Here is a 14,295-nt window from a genome sequence, read left to right on the forward strand (position 1 = left end):
GCCCAAAATGTTGCTTCACCACATTGGTGAAGACCAGGAACGGCAGGGGACTCAGATGGTGCAAGATTAGCATGTGCCATGGCAGTGATTTGAGTCTTAGGTGTTTTCACTTGTTCTGATTAGTTTTGCTATTATTCATGTGTTTGCTCATTAGCCTCAGGTCAGTGTGCAGAGCCTGCAGCCAGGACAGCTCTGCAGAGACAGGCTGTGCTCACCTCTATACAAGGTGAACACAGAGGAGGATCAGAGTCCCCTTCAAGCTACCCTCTTTTATCCTCACTCATGCACATTGGTTATTGCTTCTGCTTAAGGGTTTCTTTGTGGCCATCTGGGTGGCTGAAGGGTCCCTCTGGCCTGAGCAAGCAGCAAACCTGGATTAGAATCCATTGTGGTGCAACCTCCTGGCAGTGGTTGTGCTGCCCAGTGAATGGCACTTGCAGTAATGTTCATGTGTGTACCAGGGCTGTCTGCAGCCCTGAGGAACAGAGGAATAGTGGAAGAGAGCTGCAGGAGCTGAGCAAACCCTTGCTGTATGAAGTCAATGAAAGGAGTTGATACTGGCAGAGTTTCCACTCAGGTCAGAGGTTTTGGAGGCCTGTGGGGGAGATGCTGGCTCGGAGCTGTTGAAACCTGGTATCTCCACATGACTTAAAAATGGAGAGCGGGCAAATCTTGCTGGAGTTGAAGTGTTGTGCATGAGAGCCTGAGGTTGCAGGAGGGTAGCAGGCACATAATCAAGAGCAGGAAGGAATGGGACAATGGGAGTCCCTCACCAGTGATCCTCCCTCCTCCTTAGCTCGTGCCAGAGGAGAAAGCTGCATCCACCCTGGGGTGAAGCCATCCAGGGCTGGAGTTTGATGTCCAACAGTGCAGCCTACCACACTAACGCTCATCCATTTTCCACCTAGAGACCAGTCCTGCATTGCATCAAGCTGCTTAGTTCAGTTCCCCCAAACCTTCCTGGCTTTGTCTTTCCTTTGACTCACCATTTCTTCTCTTTCGACTTTTGCTGTGCAGATCCTGACAGGGGAAGACTGGAATGCTGTGATGTACCACGGGATAGAGTCACAGGGCGGCGTTCGCTCGGGGATGTTCTCCTCCATTTACTTCATCGTCCTCACGTTGTTTGGTAACTGTATCCTTACACATTGTCTTGTGTTAAAGGCACAGTGGGCCATACACCCTTCATGGGGTGCTAGAAATACCTAGTTTTGTTTGAATTCTCACACCATCACACTTTTTAAACCCAAATGATTGCTGTAAGTTTGCTGTCTACAGGGTAAAAGGCACAGGTAAGTTGCCCAGGTTGGTATCACTTTGCTGATGGCAATGTGAGCGTAGTCTTCATTCATTTCATTTTTCGTGGTTTACCTAAAGATTGTCCTATTATGAGTTAATTTATGTTGCAGGAAAATAGATAGAAGTCCAGTCAGAGCAGGACCTGTGCAGCTTGAATAACCTTCCAAGAAGGTTTGCACTAGGTCAGCAGAAGGAAGAGCTGAAGTTGGTTTGGTGTGTAAATCAGGCTCCAATCTCTTGGAGCCTCTGTCTACATACAGCAGCTTAACCAGTTGTGTTCTTCCAAACTCCTGAAATTCTCTTGTCTCCACGTAATGCTAAAAACTTAAGTCCAGGTTTTGGTTTCTGAGCTCTGTATTTGGTTGTGCTCCAGGAACTGACACATGAAGTGTCTGAAGATGTTCTGTTCTGCTTAGTCATGAAAATCTCTTGAGGGCAAGAGGAAACTGGGACAAAAATGTCCCAGGCTGTCTTCTGGGACCAGCAGCACTCTGACGTGTGCTGTGTCTCCAGAGAGGCCTAACAAGGCAAGAATTTATCAGTCAGAGATGGAATTTGGAAAGGGAGGCTGTGTTTTATGCCAAAATGAGCAGGGTTTCTTTGATCTGAGGCTGAGTATAAGGAGAGCCAGGAGAGCTCAGCGATTGTGATGGCTCAGTTCCTGTCTCATGATGGAGGCTGCGAGCGGGTCAATGTTGCATAGCATTGCTCACATTAAATAGTACAGAATTGTTGGTGTAAGATGTTTTCTGGCTGCAGTGACAAGCTGTGTTGAATCAGAGCATCCTTAAAAATGGAACCTTAAAACCTGTTGCGTATGTGAGGCAGCCTGGCTGGTTTGTTTGTTCTGTGAAATAGGGATAAGAACTCTAAGCAATGCTGCTCTGTGGAGGGATTCCCAGCAGTGTGAACCTTGTTAGTGGCAATCCCAGCATTCATCTTTTCTTAGGAGCCCTGTTTGGGTGGTGGCGTTGGCTGAGTACCTAGGAGAAAGGGAAGTGTACATGGCGGGCAATACTTATGCTGAAGATGTAGAGCTGTTATCGACCCCTTCAGTGGGTGGACAAGATGAGATGATACATCAGTGCCCATGGAGTGCATGGCAGAGCTCCAGACCTCTCTTTCGCCTGAAATCTCTCTATTAGCATGAGAACGGAGGCAGGGAGCAGCAGAGCAGACAGAGTGCGAGCCGTGCCTGTCACACAAGCGTGTCTCTGAGGGATTTATCCCATTAGTGTGCGCTGTCAGAGCCGGAGCAGATGTGATGCTGGGGCTGGCTCCACAGCTCTGCTCAGACATCCGCCTCGTGCCCCCTTCAGAAACACAGGGCTTTGGAAAAGTGGGTCAATGGAGAGCTGGGAGGGAGGGAGATCTCTAAATCCTCAGGGCTTGGCATTTGAAAATGAGATTAAGCTATAATCAGGCTTGACAGCAGAGCTGAGAGAGACACTTACCTCAGAGCAGCTAAGATCCAGCACTTTTGAGGAACAGGATAGAATTCCCTTCTTGCACCTTTAATTCAGAAAGGGGATCATGCTTATCCTTTAGTTTTCATTAAAAAAGGGAAAGAGCAGGGGATGCTCAAGAGGAGGGAGTAAGGACCTGGTTCACCTATTGCCACTGCCATGAATTTGGTATTTCCTCTGCTTGCCCTGGCAGAGTGGTGATTCAGAACCTTACCCACGTTCCCCCACCTTCCTGGCAGACAGCAGCTGTCTTGCTTTCCCTTCCTTTTCCAGTACCTAAAGGGGCTGCAGGAAAGCTGGAGAGGGGCTTGGGACAAGGGCCTGTAGGGACAGGCCAAGGGGAATGGCTTTAACCTGCCAGAAGGGAGACTGAGATGAGCTCTTAGGCAGAAGCTCTTCCCTGTGAGGGTGCTGAGGCGCTGGCACAGGGTGCCCAGAGAAGCTGTGGCTGCCCCATCCCTGGCAGTGTTCAAGGCCAGGTTGGACACAGGGGCTTGGAGCAAGCTGCTCTAGTGGAAGGTGTCCCTGCCCGTGGCAGGGGTTGGAGCTGGAGGAGCTTTAAGGTCCCTTCAACACAAACCAGGCTGAGATTCTGTGTTTCTGCTGTCCTGATGCTGAGACAATCCAGGGGGAGACTTTCCTGGCTGCTTCCCTGGGACCATCACCAGTGCCCCTCTCATCCCCCTTGCCCGCAGTCACACACTGTGGCATATCTTTACCTCAGCTCCTGTGTGCTGAGCAAGGAGGATGTGTCAGGTGCGATGCTTTAATTCTCTGAGTCCTGCTGACGGGGATAAGTTTGCTGCAGGTGACTTTATGCAAACACAGAAAGGGGAAATCTGGCTGACAGTAAACAGCACTCAGAAACCCTTTTATAATGTCCTGGAAGAAGGCCTTCACCAGCTTCTAGTGATCAGAGTTATAAACCTAAAGCAGATCTATTAATTTCTATGGAGATTTACATCCCTGTTTGAGAATTGGAGACCTGGCCCAGATTGTCTCTGTGGAAACTTAGTCTGAGAGCATAGAATAGAATCACAGAACCAACAGGGTTGGAAAAGCCCTTTAAGCTCATCCACTCCACTCGTTCCCAGCACTGCCAAGGCCACCACTGACCCATGGCACTGAGGCCTCGTCTCCATGGGCTGTAAACACTTGCAGGGACGGTGACTGCAGCCCTGCCCTGGGCAGCCTGTTCCAATGCCTGAGCACCCTCTGGGGCAGGAATTGTTCCTCAGCTCCATCTAAACCTGCCCTGGGGCAGCTTGAGGCCGTTTCCTCTTGTCCCATCCCTTGTTCCTTGGGAGCAGAGCCCAGCCCCTCCTGGCTCCATCCTCCTGTCAGGCACTTGTAGGCAGCGATCAGGTCCCCCCTGAGCCTTCTCTTCTCCACACTGAACGCCCCAGGTCCCTCAGCCGTTCCCCATCACACTTGTGCTCCAGGCCCTGCACCAGCTCCATTGCCCTTCTCTGGCCCCGCTCCAGCACCTCAATGTCTCTCTTGGAGTGATGGGCCAGGAACTGAACATCAGCTGCTTTCACAGAGGGTTTGTACAAGCCTTTCTGCATCACATGCAGACCATTTTGCCTTTAGGCACCATGGGCAGGAGGGGAGAGCTGAGGCTGGGGTGTGTGGTGGAGGATGAGGGGTTAAATCTTTTCGTGGTCTGTTTATGCTCGTACTGATATTTCAGACAGTGTTTCAGTGAGGTCAGTGCTACCCCTGCTTTTCGCTAGCGACAGTTTTGATGCTGAGAGCAAGCAGCAGGCAGTCATTTATCTCTGAGGGAAGGCTGAACCGTGTGACTTGCCAGGGACTTAAGTTGTCATTAACTGTCAAAACATAACCAGGAGCATCTGAAAATCAAGTTTAGTTTGCCAGAAAAGAGCAGTCCTGCATTTGTGCAGGAAGGGAAATGCTCATTAATGTCAATGATGCCGCAGTGCTGCAGCCACGTTAAGGACAGGCAGGGGTACAGGGTGAGGTACAGGTCTGAGCCTCGGGATCACCTTCCCAAGGAGAGTCCCACAGCCCAGCGGACAGCATAGAGAGGTCAGTCCAAGCTGCTGAATATAGATCAATGTGAAGTGTTTTTTCTGCTCTAACGTGGTGCTTCACAAAGTTCTTCCCACTCTGCCTTTAAAGAACTCCCTCCGAGAAGCTTTAATAATGTCCTTTTTTAATGCAACTTTATTTTCTCAGCTGTGAATTTGCCACCAGCCCTCCCCACACAGCATCCACTGCAGCTGAATTCCTTAAGCGGGACATTTGGGTTTTATTTTCTTGTATCACTACTGTTTAAATCAGTCCAAGCCTTTACAGATGCTGATCAGCAAAAGGCACTTTGGCTCCTCTGTATGGAGAGTTTTGCTTTCAGTTTTTGAGCATTGGTGAGACCATATTTAAGGGTTTAGGCAAACTGCATCAAATACCAACCATATCCTGGGGTGCATCAAAAGGAACGTGGCCAGCAGGTCGAAGGAGGTGATCCTGCCCCTCTGCTCCGTTCTCATGAGACCTCATCTGGAGCACTGTGTGCAGTTCTGGGGCCCTCAACATACAAAGGACATGGAACTGTTGGAAAAAGTCCAGAGGTGGCCACGAGGATGATCAGGGACTGGAGCACCTTCTGTATGAAGACAGGCTGAGAAAGTTGGGGCTGTTCAGCCTGGAGAAGAGAAGCTGTGTGGAGACCTCATAGCAGCTTCCAGTGTCTGAAGGGGGGCTATAAGGATGCTGGGGAGGGACTCTTCATTAGGGACTGTAGTGATAGGACAAGGGGTAACGAGTTAAAACTTAAACAGGGGAAGTTTAGATTGGATATAAGGAAGAAATTCTTTCCTGTGAGGGTGGTGAGGCACTGGAATGGGTTGCCCAGGGAGGTTGTGAATGCTCCATCCCTGTTGGTGTTCAAGGCCAGGTTGGACAGAGCCTTGGGTGCCATGGTTTAGTGTGAGGTGTCCCTGCCCATGGCACGGGGGTTGGAACTGGATGATCTTAAGGTCCTTTTCAACCCAAACTGTTCTATGATTCTACAATTCTATGAAATGTTGCTGGAGAATTGGCATTGGTGGTGTTGGTTTCGCTTGCAAAACCTGCTCTTTTAAACACAAGGGATTCCTTTCCTTTCTCAGAGCTGCTCGGGGCACTGTGAGTGTTCTTTATGCGGAATAAAGGAGTGCAGGTGCCAGCTTCCCCTGCTTCTCAGTTGTTTCTTGGAATCCATTTGTATTTTCAAGGGACAACTGTAAGGAAAAGATGCAGAAACTTTGTTTTTCTAAGTCAAAAGACTCTCACGTTATGTTTCCAGTGTCAGAGAGTCTGTGTGAAGCCAGACCTCTCTGTCTGAAGTGGTTTAATGGAAGTAGTATGATGAGAGTAACAGCAGGATTTGGCTGATTTTCTAGGAAATGACACTGCTTGTATTCACGGTGTTCCACTTAATTGATAAATGGATGCATCTGTTGAGGAAAAAACCCCAAACTACATAAACCTACCAAGGATCCTGAAATAGAAAGCAGCAAATGCCTTTCTCATGCTGTCCTTGCCCTTAGCTGCCATGCAGGGGAGCTCTACTGGGCTCAGCTGGGCAGAGAGGTCCATGGGTCTACCCAGGTCATCCAGCCTGGACCAGAGGCTGGAGTTTGGGGAATGTTTGGGAATCCCCAGGCTCTGCAGAAAGGACCAAGGGACCTTTTTGGGGGCAGAAACACCCAAGTCTGTTAGGGGATGGGTCAAACCAGCCTGATCTGTTAAAACAATGAATGAATTCTATTTCCAGTGGTCAATCATGTTACAGGAGACATTTTCAGCATGTGTTTGTGTGTGCAGGCAGGGTAGGAAAACAGTTTTATTACTGAGACATTTATTCTTCCCAGAACAGGAGACTTGGAAGTATTTCCAACTTCTTGGAAGCATCCCAGAGGAAAAGACCCAAACAGTGTTGCCATGGTCAGTGGTACCTCAGCCTCCTGCCTGCACCCCAAGCCCACAAGTGACAGGTTCCTCTTCCCAGCTCTTGGTTAAAAGGAAATGGGGAAATGGGTACCTCTGCAAATGAAATTTGATGGAGCTCTGATTTCAGTGCAGGAGGAAAGTGATAATTTCAGCATCATCTTTCCCTTTTTCTTGCTCTTTGTCTGCTGGTTTCACTGGGATTGAGGTCCTCCCACCCTGCTCTCCTGCTGGAATGGAGGAAGGAGCAATTGATGGGCATCACATTGTAAACCTCTGTCCCAGAGGAATTGTCTTCACACGATAAAAACCTCCTTCCCATTTTATATGACATGGAAAAAACGTGATGGATGACCTGGCCTTTTCCCAGAGAAACTCTGTGTCACATTCCCTGAATGGTTTGGCAGTCAGGATGCAGATGCATCCTAAGAGATTAAACACAACTCCTGCTTCCTACTGTCACAAGCAGAGGCTTCAGTTTTGATAGGCATTCAGGCTCTGGAGACACTCATCTCAATGGGAATTGAAGACGTGAGTATCTAGTTCTGAAGTCTTGGATGAATTATGTTTGATAAAACTCTTGAGAGGGAAACAAGGAGGCTTTGAGCTGATTCTTTGGGCCAGCTTTGGTCCCTGGCTGCCCTAGGAAGTCTCCTGATGCTATGCCAATGTGGAGTAATGGCTCTGCAGCCAGCTTGCTGCTTTGGAGTCTTCTAGAGCAGGGGGATCAGCTGGGGCATGGAGCTGGAACATGGAGCTGGGCAGGCTCCTGTTTAGCAGAGGTAATTGCAGCCAGTGAATCAGCCTTGCACTTCTGCTTGTAGGGAAACCGCAGGTGCCTCCTCCAGGCATCCTTCTGGGAGATGGAAAGCAGAGGGGCACCGAGGCCAAGCTTTCCCAGTGTCTCACTGCAGGTTTGACAGAAGCCTGAGAGCTCACACCCCCCCTCATGGAGCCATTGCCTGGCTCCCCCCTGCACACCAACCTCATCCCACTGTCCTGCCTTCCCTGCAGCCTTGCTTTGGACATTGCTTCCAACTCAGGTCCAAAACAGGGGGCACATTAAACCAGTAGGAAATAACTGGGTTAATTATGTAAAACTGCTGCAGCCCTTTAGCTCAGTTTACAGGAACCTGTAACTGGTCCCTGACTGGGATTTGGCTCTGGTGAGGACAGCGCAATGCAAACACTGCAGCGGCTCATCACTCTTGAAGCCTTTGGGGAAATACTCGTGAAATCAACCTCATTCTCATGTGCATTCATATTTAGAGGAGCAATCATAGTGTTACATAGCTATGGAGTGACTCTTCTGTCCCCGGGTAATGTGCAAAAGCAAGATCATAGAATTCCAGTCTGGTTTGGGTTGGAACTGACCTTAAGGCTTATCCAGTTCCAGCACCCTGCTATGGGAAGGGACACCTCCCACTAGAGCAGATTGTTCAAAGCCTTCATTTTCTTCTTGGAAAGCAGTTTAGACTTAGTTTTGCTTTGCTTGCTCTCCTTTCACATGCAGAGGTATCTGATTTACAATTGTTTTGGTGCTGGTTTGCAGACACATTGCTGGAATAACAACAAAATATATGAAGAGACAAGTAACAGCTGAAATCATTAGATGGAAAAATCAAAGTAGAATATGAATAAATAGTGTGAGCAATGTTACGTCTTAGTGATATAATGCAGTATTCTGCAGAGAGAACCAAGCTAGAGTAACACTGTGGTTCTTTAACTGGGCTACATGCAATTTGGTCTGGGCTAATGGCCTGTTTCTCAGCAGAACTCATTAACTTGAGCTGGATGTCCTTCTAACAGGCTCTTCTGTAGTTGTGCTGTGTGGGCTGCTGCAGCACTGAGGATAGAGGATGTCTGTGGAGGCCTAATTGTGATATCGACTTCAGTGTGATAAGTCATGACGGGTCCTCCCGCCCAGTATGAAATGCAGCAGTGATCTGAGCTTAACTTTATCATGGTACCCTACGCCTTTATATAGCTGTATGTATATATTATGCAAATGTTGGCTTTAAAACGACTGATTTCCAGGAGCTCTACTGGTTGTTCTTTGAAACAAGAGGGGAAAACTGAAGGTGAAATCCTGTGTGTGTCTGTCTGTCTATGGGCAGGACCAGAGGTGTGGATTTTCTGGAATGAAAATAAGGGTCACTTCTGTCTCCAAGACCACCACATGGTCTCATACCAGTGGCACCTCTAGTGTTATAAAGCCCCTGTGTGTATCCTCATCAGGGATATGTGCTGGGAAAGAGACAAATGGGTGTCTAGCACCCACTGTCCTGCAGAGCTGTCTCCCAGGAGAAGGAGGTGGATTAGAGATGAAGACAAAGCAGTGGTGCAAGGGGCCAATGTGTAATATACTGATGGTTATAAGTGGGAAAACAAGGGTAGTGGCAGCAGCAGGGGAATGGTTTACTGTATCTGCTGTGTGAAGGTGTTTTCCTTAGTTGCTCCCCCAAAGATACTCTCCTGAATGTCTTCTTGGCTATTGCTGTGGACAATCTGGCAAATGCCCAAGAGCTGACCAAGGTATGTATGAGATTTCTATTTCTTCAAACTCAGACCGCAGTTGCTGATCTAAAACGCACATTGCCAACCCTTCCAGGCACCCTGAGATGTCCTCTAGAGCCTGTTAATGTGGTGTCTCTGTTAACCAGTTTGGGTTGCAGAGAAGGACCTGGAGGTTTATTCTTGTTCAGGTTTATTCCATTTCAGGCTTGTTTCATTGAATTATTTCATGTTTTCAGCTTTGTTTTATCACAGAGTGGGCAGTGGGCATTGCTCACCTCGCTGCTGCATGGAGGTGCACAGGCACTGGTAGCATTTGCTGTTTTCAAGAGCAGAGGTGAAGCAATTAAAGGGTTTTGGCTGACCTGAAGCTTAGACGTGGGGTAATGCAAGTGTCGTGTTGCTACTTTGATTGTCTCATGCTGATGCTTCATGCCTTGCTGAGTTTTGGGATGAATCAAAGAACTAACATTCTCTAATCAACTCTGGAACACAACTTGCAGAGGCTGTTGTGAATACTCACTGAAGAGGGTATAATTTTCCTGCCTCTCACCAGGAGCAGGAGAAATCCAAGGCACCAGCAGAAAGCCAGGTACTGGCAAGAGAGGGAAATGGGACCGATACAACTTTATGTGCAGGTTTATATTGGAGCATTCCCTATGGAGAAAACCTTCTAGCCTCAGTATGGAGCAGGAAGGATTGCAAGTGCTGCAGTTTGTACTATTGCATACTTTTGATTTCTCATTGTGGCATACTCAGCTGTATTTACGAGGCAGCATTAAATTTTGTGTGCACGTTTCTAGCTTGTTCTCACTGAGTGGATAAAATCCCACACGCTCCATTGCTGTGCTGTTGCTGTCATAGAATCACAGACTGGTTTGGGTTGGAAGGAGTCTTAAAGATCATCTAGTTCCATCCCTCTCCCATAAGTTAGTGGCAAAAGTAGCACCATATCCACTTTAGCAGTTGTATTTTACAAGCTTTAGCTTATATACTCCTTCAGAGGATCACTAACCATGTGCTTATGCAGCAGCAGGCAAGGATGTTTTCTCTTTTAGAGCTGTGGAAAAGTGCAGTAGTTTATGGATACGCAATGCAACTCCACAGTTCGGGGACACGGAGACTTCTAGGGGTTTCCTACCCCGTTCCAGCTGTTGAGACCAAAGCAGCCAACCCCTCTCTGTTAAAATCCATGTTTTTGCAGCTGAGAGACAAAACAAAGCTCCAGCTCTGCCTTTGTACTGTGGAGCTGCGTGACTGGCTTCAGCTTCTGGCTTTAGCTGAGCCTTGTTTCCTGACAGCTGATACCCAGCACAGACCATACAAGAAGGCTTGTGGTTCTCAGGTGTATGGTGAATGTTCCTACATCTCTGAGACCATGTTCTGCATCCATCCTCTCTCATAATGCATCTCAGGGCTGTGTTTAATCACTCTCTGTTTTCTCTGGGAAGTTTTTCACTTGCTCCTCAGCTCTTTCTATTCTTTCTAAAGCCCCCAGAAACCTCCAGCCTGGAGGCAGCATCCTCCCAGCCTGTTCTGGAGATCTCGGGGCATGCCTTGCATGTGCTGAGAGAAAGAGCCGGACCCTGCAAGGGTCTTCGATAATGAAGCTCATCCTACTTCTTTCTTAATCCTTTAAGTGCTTTCTTGTGAATATTTCAGGAGCTGACAGGGACAGTTAGGAACCTGCCTTTTTTGATGTTGACTCTATGATTCTATAATTAAATATTAATGGATTCTGCAGCATTGCCAAATCATAAAGCTTCTTGAACAAACTTTTGTTTTTTTTGGCTTTATTTCTGAACCCCCCAAAACACTAGGGCTTTCTAAAGAAGAGGGAAAAGATGGAAGTAATTCAATTGGATGGCATACCTGGAGAATGAGGGATTTATTGCGAAGTAAATATGATCATGCAAACCCCAAAATGGCCCGGAGATCTAATTAAGTTACTCAGGAGTCAGTTGATCTCAGGAGACTTTCTTGACATTTTTGTTGTAAAACTAATCGCGATCAGTGCTGCATATCATGTGGGGAAACCATAAGCAGTTTGCAGCTGCCTCTGGTTTAGAAAGACAGAAAGGTTTCCTGCTAAACGGCAGGACTGAAACATTCCAACCAACAGTTCCAGTTCTGGATGCTAATTTGGACTTCTTTTATCGTGGCATTTGAACGTTTCTCAGTAGCCTTATCTGGGCCTTGTGACCTGTAACAGAAGTTATCAGAGTTATAACTATATTTAACTTAAGCTTGATCATCCAAAGTACTTGTGAGTTTTGGAACAGACACTGGAATGACTCATTTTGGGGAAAGAAAGGATCACCTTCTTTGCTTTCAGTATCTAAATAATCTGCTCTCCAGCCTCCTCCTCTCCCTCCCCAGGTCTCTCTCCTGCTCTTTCTGTTCTGGCTCCCCCTTAGCACTGACTTAAACTCTGTCAACTTAATTCCTAGTGATGCCTCAGAACTGTCCTGAATCTGTCTGGGCTGCCTATATATGGAGATACATAAATATATATATGTCTGTATATATATGCCTGTATATATAAGCCTATATATATATAGTTATTATGTTATATATATGTAGTTCTATATATATATATATATAGTTATTAGGTATATGTGTATATATATAGGCCTCTATATATGGGTATGTACAGGCCTATATATATGCCTATACATATAGGCATATATATATACACATCTCCATATGTAGGCAGCCCAGGTAGATCCAGGACAGTTCTGAGAGATCACTAGAAATTAAGTGATACATAGGTATTTATAGGCATATATATATGCCTATACATATAAGATATATATGCCAGGGTATATATATATGCCTATGTACCCTGTAGTTATTTCCATATATTGGCAGTGTTTTCTTCCTGCTCACTTACTCATAGTAGAATCAAAAATGCACCGCAGAGTTTGCTTTGAAAATCCTTTCTGCTGACATTCCCAGATCATCTCCAGTGACACACAGCAGTTCTCCATCCTCCTTACACTGGCATGTGAAGTCACCATAAGTGACCCTTTATTTTCCTCAATATCCTAGAGTACTAAGAGCACTGCCAGCAGTCCCTGGGGCAGCAGCAGAAACCCATGCAATGAGGGGTGGGGATGATGTGTGAATTTTACATAGAAATATATTACAAAGTTGAGAAATCCCCAGAAATAATGGACTGACTGAAGTGAGCACAAACCCAGGAGTCTTCAGGTGTGAAGAGCCCTCCTCCTTCTCCCCAATGGAGAGGTGTCTTTCATTGGGTGAACTTGATAACGACCGGTCAGTATTAACTATGTGCATCATTATGGGTAGCCCTGAAGGAGGGTTTTACCATGCGATACGCTGTGATTGAAATGGGGATTTAGAGCTCTAGAAAACAGAAAACAAACATCAAACAGAGATGTCCTTATAGGTAGGGTCTTTGTATGCACTTGCCCCTGTATGATGACGGTGACAGCTGGCTGTTGCTGGGATGGATGGATGGATGGATGGATGGATGGATGGATGGATGGATGGATGGATGGATGGGTGTTGCCATCACAGCTCAGAGCTGGCTTCAGTCATACACCATCACACCCCTGTATGTTTCAAGTAGAAGAAGATGAGCTTGTGCCCCAGTGGGACCTGGCAGTGTAAGTATTAGGCAAAAAGTTAATTAACTTTTGTAGCGATCTGCAATCTCTGGATGAAAGGAGCTACAGAAATGTTATTAAGCAGTCATCTGCTAAAGAGTGGGCTTGTTCTGAGTTAGGGATGGCTACATTTGTAATGAGAGCAGATATTTTCTGCTTTTACTTCAAGACAAGGAATCCAGCAGAATTATTGATGAACCAGGATGAATGGAGTAGAAGCTACAGATTCTAAAGAGATGGATAAAACTGCACCTGGTGCTTTAGGTTCAGAGAAAGAAAAATCAAAAGCCTTTGAATGTATGTGATTTTAACACTGCTAGAGGGTCCTCAAGAGACGAAACAACTTGAACATACCTGTGGAATGAAAAGAAAATCAGAAAAGCCTTCTTATTGCAGGTCTTCTTCCTCAAAAGCTTGATGTTCTGCAGCTACCCTTTGTGCTGGCTTTGGCTTGGGTAGAGTCAATTTTCTTTACAGAAGCTGGTGTGGGGTGTTGTTTTAGATTTTTTGCTGCAGTGTTGATCACGCAAGGATGTTTCAGTTACTGCTGAGCAGTGCTTACACAGAATCAAGACCTTTCCTGCTCTTTACATCGGGTAGAATTGTTTATGCATATGGTATTCAGGATAGATAAATCTGGATGATTTCCCGTTTCAGAGCTAGATGCCTTGCTGTCTGCTCTCATTATTTTAAGCATAACTCTTTCACAACATTACCACTGAAGAGCAGAAGTAGATCTATGGCATTTCATAAAACTTGACAGCAGAGCCTGTCGTTGCTCTCGTTGTGACATGTGGTTATTCCCTGAGTATGTGTGATGCTGCTATTGCCATCAGAGGGTCTGTGTTTATCCTGCCATGATTTTACTGATTGCACTGCCTTGAAAGCGTAAGGGAAGTTTAGCCTAGGCCACCACTGAAGATGAACCAGGTTCTTTCTTTGCTTTTTGCCCTCATCTCATTGCCTGAGACCCTTTATTCTGAATTTGAACAGTGTTTCTCTTCCCATTACAATGGGTAGGAGGAAATAAATCACAGTTACATTCTGAGGGAACTTGCTGTGCCAACAGAGGTTAAAAATCCACATGACCTGGGATATATGCAGAAAACATGATTATAACCGTCTTTCTGATGGTTATAGTGCTTGAGTCTACAGACTATGCTTGAATACGGTTCCTCCTTTCTGTTGTCACCCTGTAAGTCTTCAGTGATTCAACTGAAATAATTGGAACTATTGGAGTAAAGCTGGTGTGAGCAGGACCAGTCAAGTCTGCTGTTTATTACACTTACTGTTTCAGAAAAGTCATGCTGGGAAGAAGTCATAAAGGATTTAGGAGTCTGTCTCATGCATTTCAATAGGACTTAGGCTTAAGAGTGATGGGGACTTAGGCTTTAGAGTGATGGGGCTCACCTCACCCCAGAAATGTC

At 46.4% G+C, this 14,295-nt stretch overlaps 1 protein-coding gene across 13 annotated transcripts in view; it reads left to right on the plus strand.

Moving 5' to 3' along the window:
- Positions 1-14,295, plus strand: part of CACNA1B (calcium voltage-gated channel subunit alpha1 B) — a 297,888-nt gene that overhangs the window by 184,380 nt on the left and 99,213 nt on the right. For all 13 annotated transcript variants that reach the window (XM_061479698.1, XM_061479707.1, XM_061479708.1 and 10 more), the window contains 2 exons: positions 1,018-1,135; positions 9,187-9,254. In XM_061479698.1, the coding sequence (XP_061335682.1) occupies positions 1,018-1,135; positions 9,187-9,254 (186 nt within the window). The remainder of the gene's footprint in view (positions 1-1,017; positions 1,136-9,186; positions 9,255-14,295) is intronic.

Source organism: Pezoporus flaviventris, unplaced genomic scaffold (genome assembly GCF_033815535.1).
Source record: "Pezoporus flaviventris isolate CSIRO_AGI_PZ_B2104156 unplaced genomic scaffold, CSIRO_AGI_Pfla_v1 ptg000154l, whole genome shotgun sequence".
NCBI classification, from domain to species: Eukaryota; Metazoa; Chordata; class Aves; order Psittaciformes; family Psittacidae; genus Pezoporus; species Pezoporus flaviventris.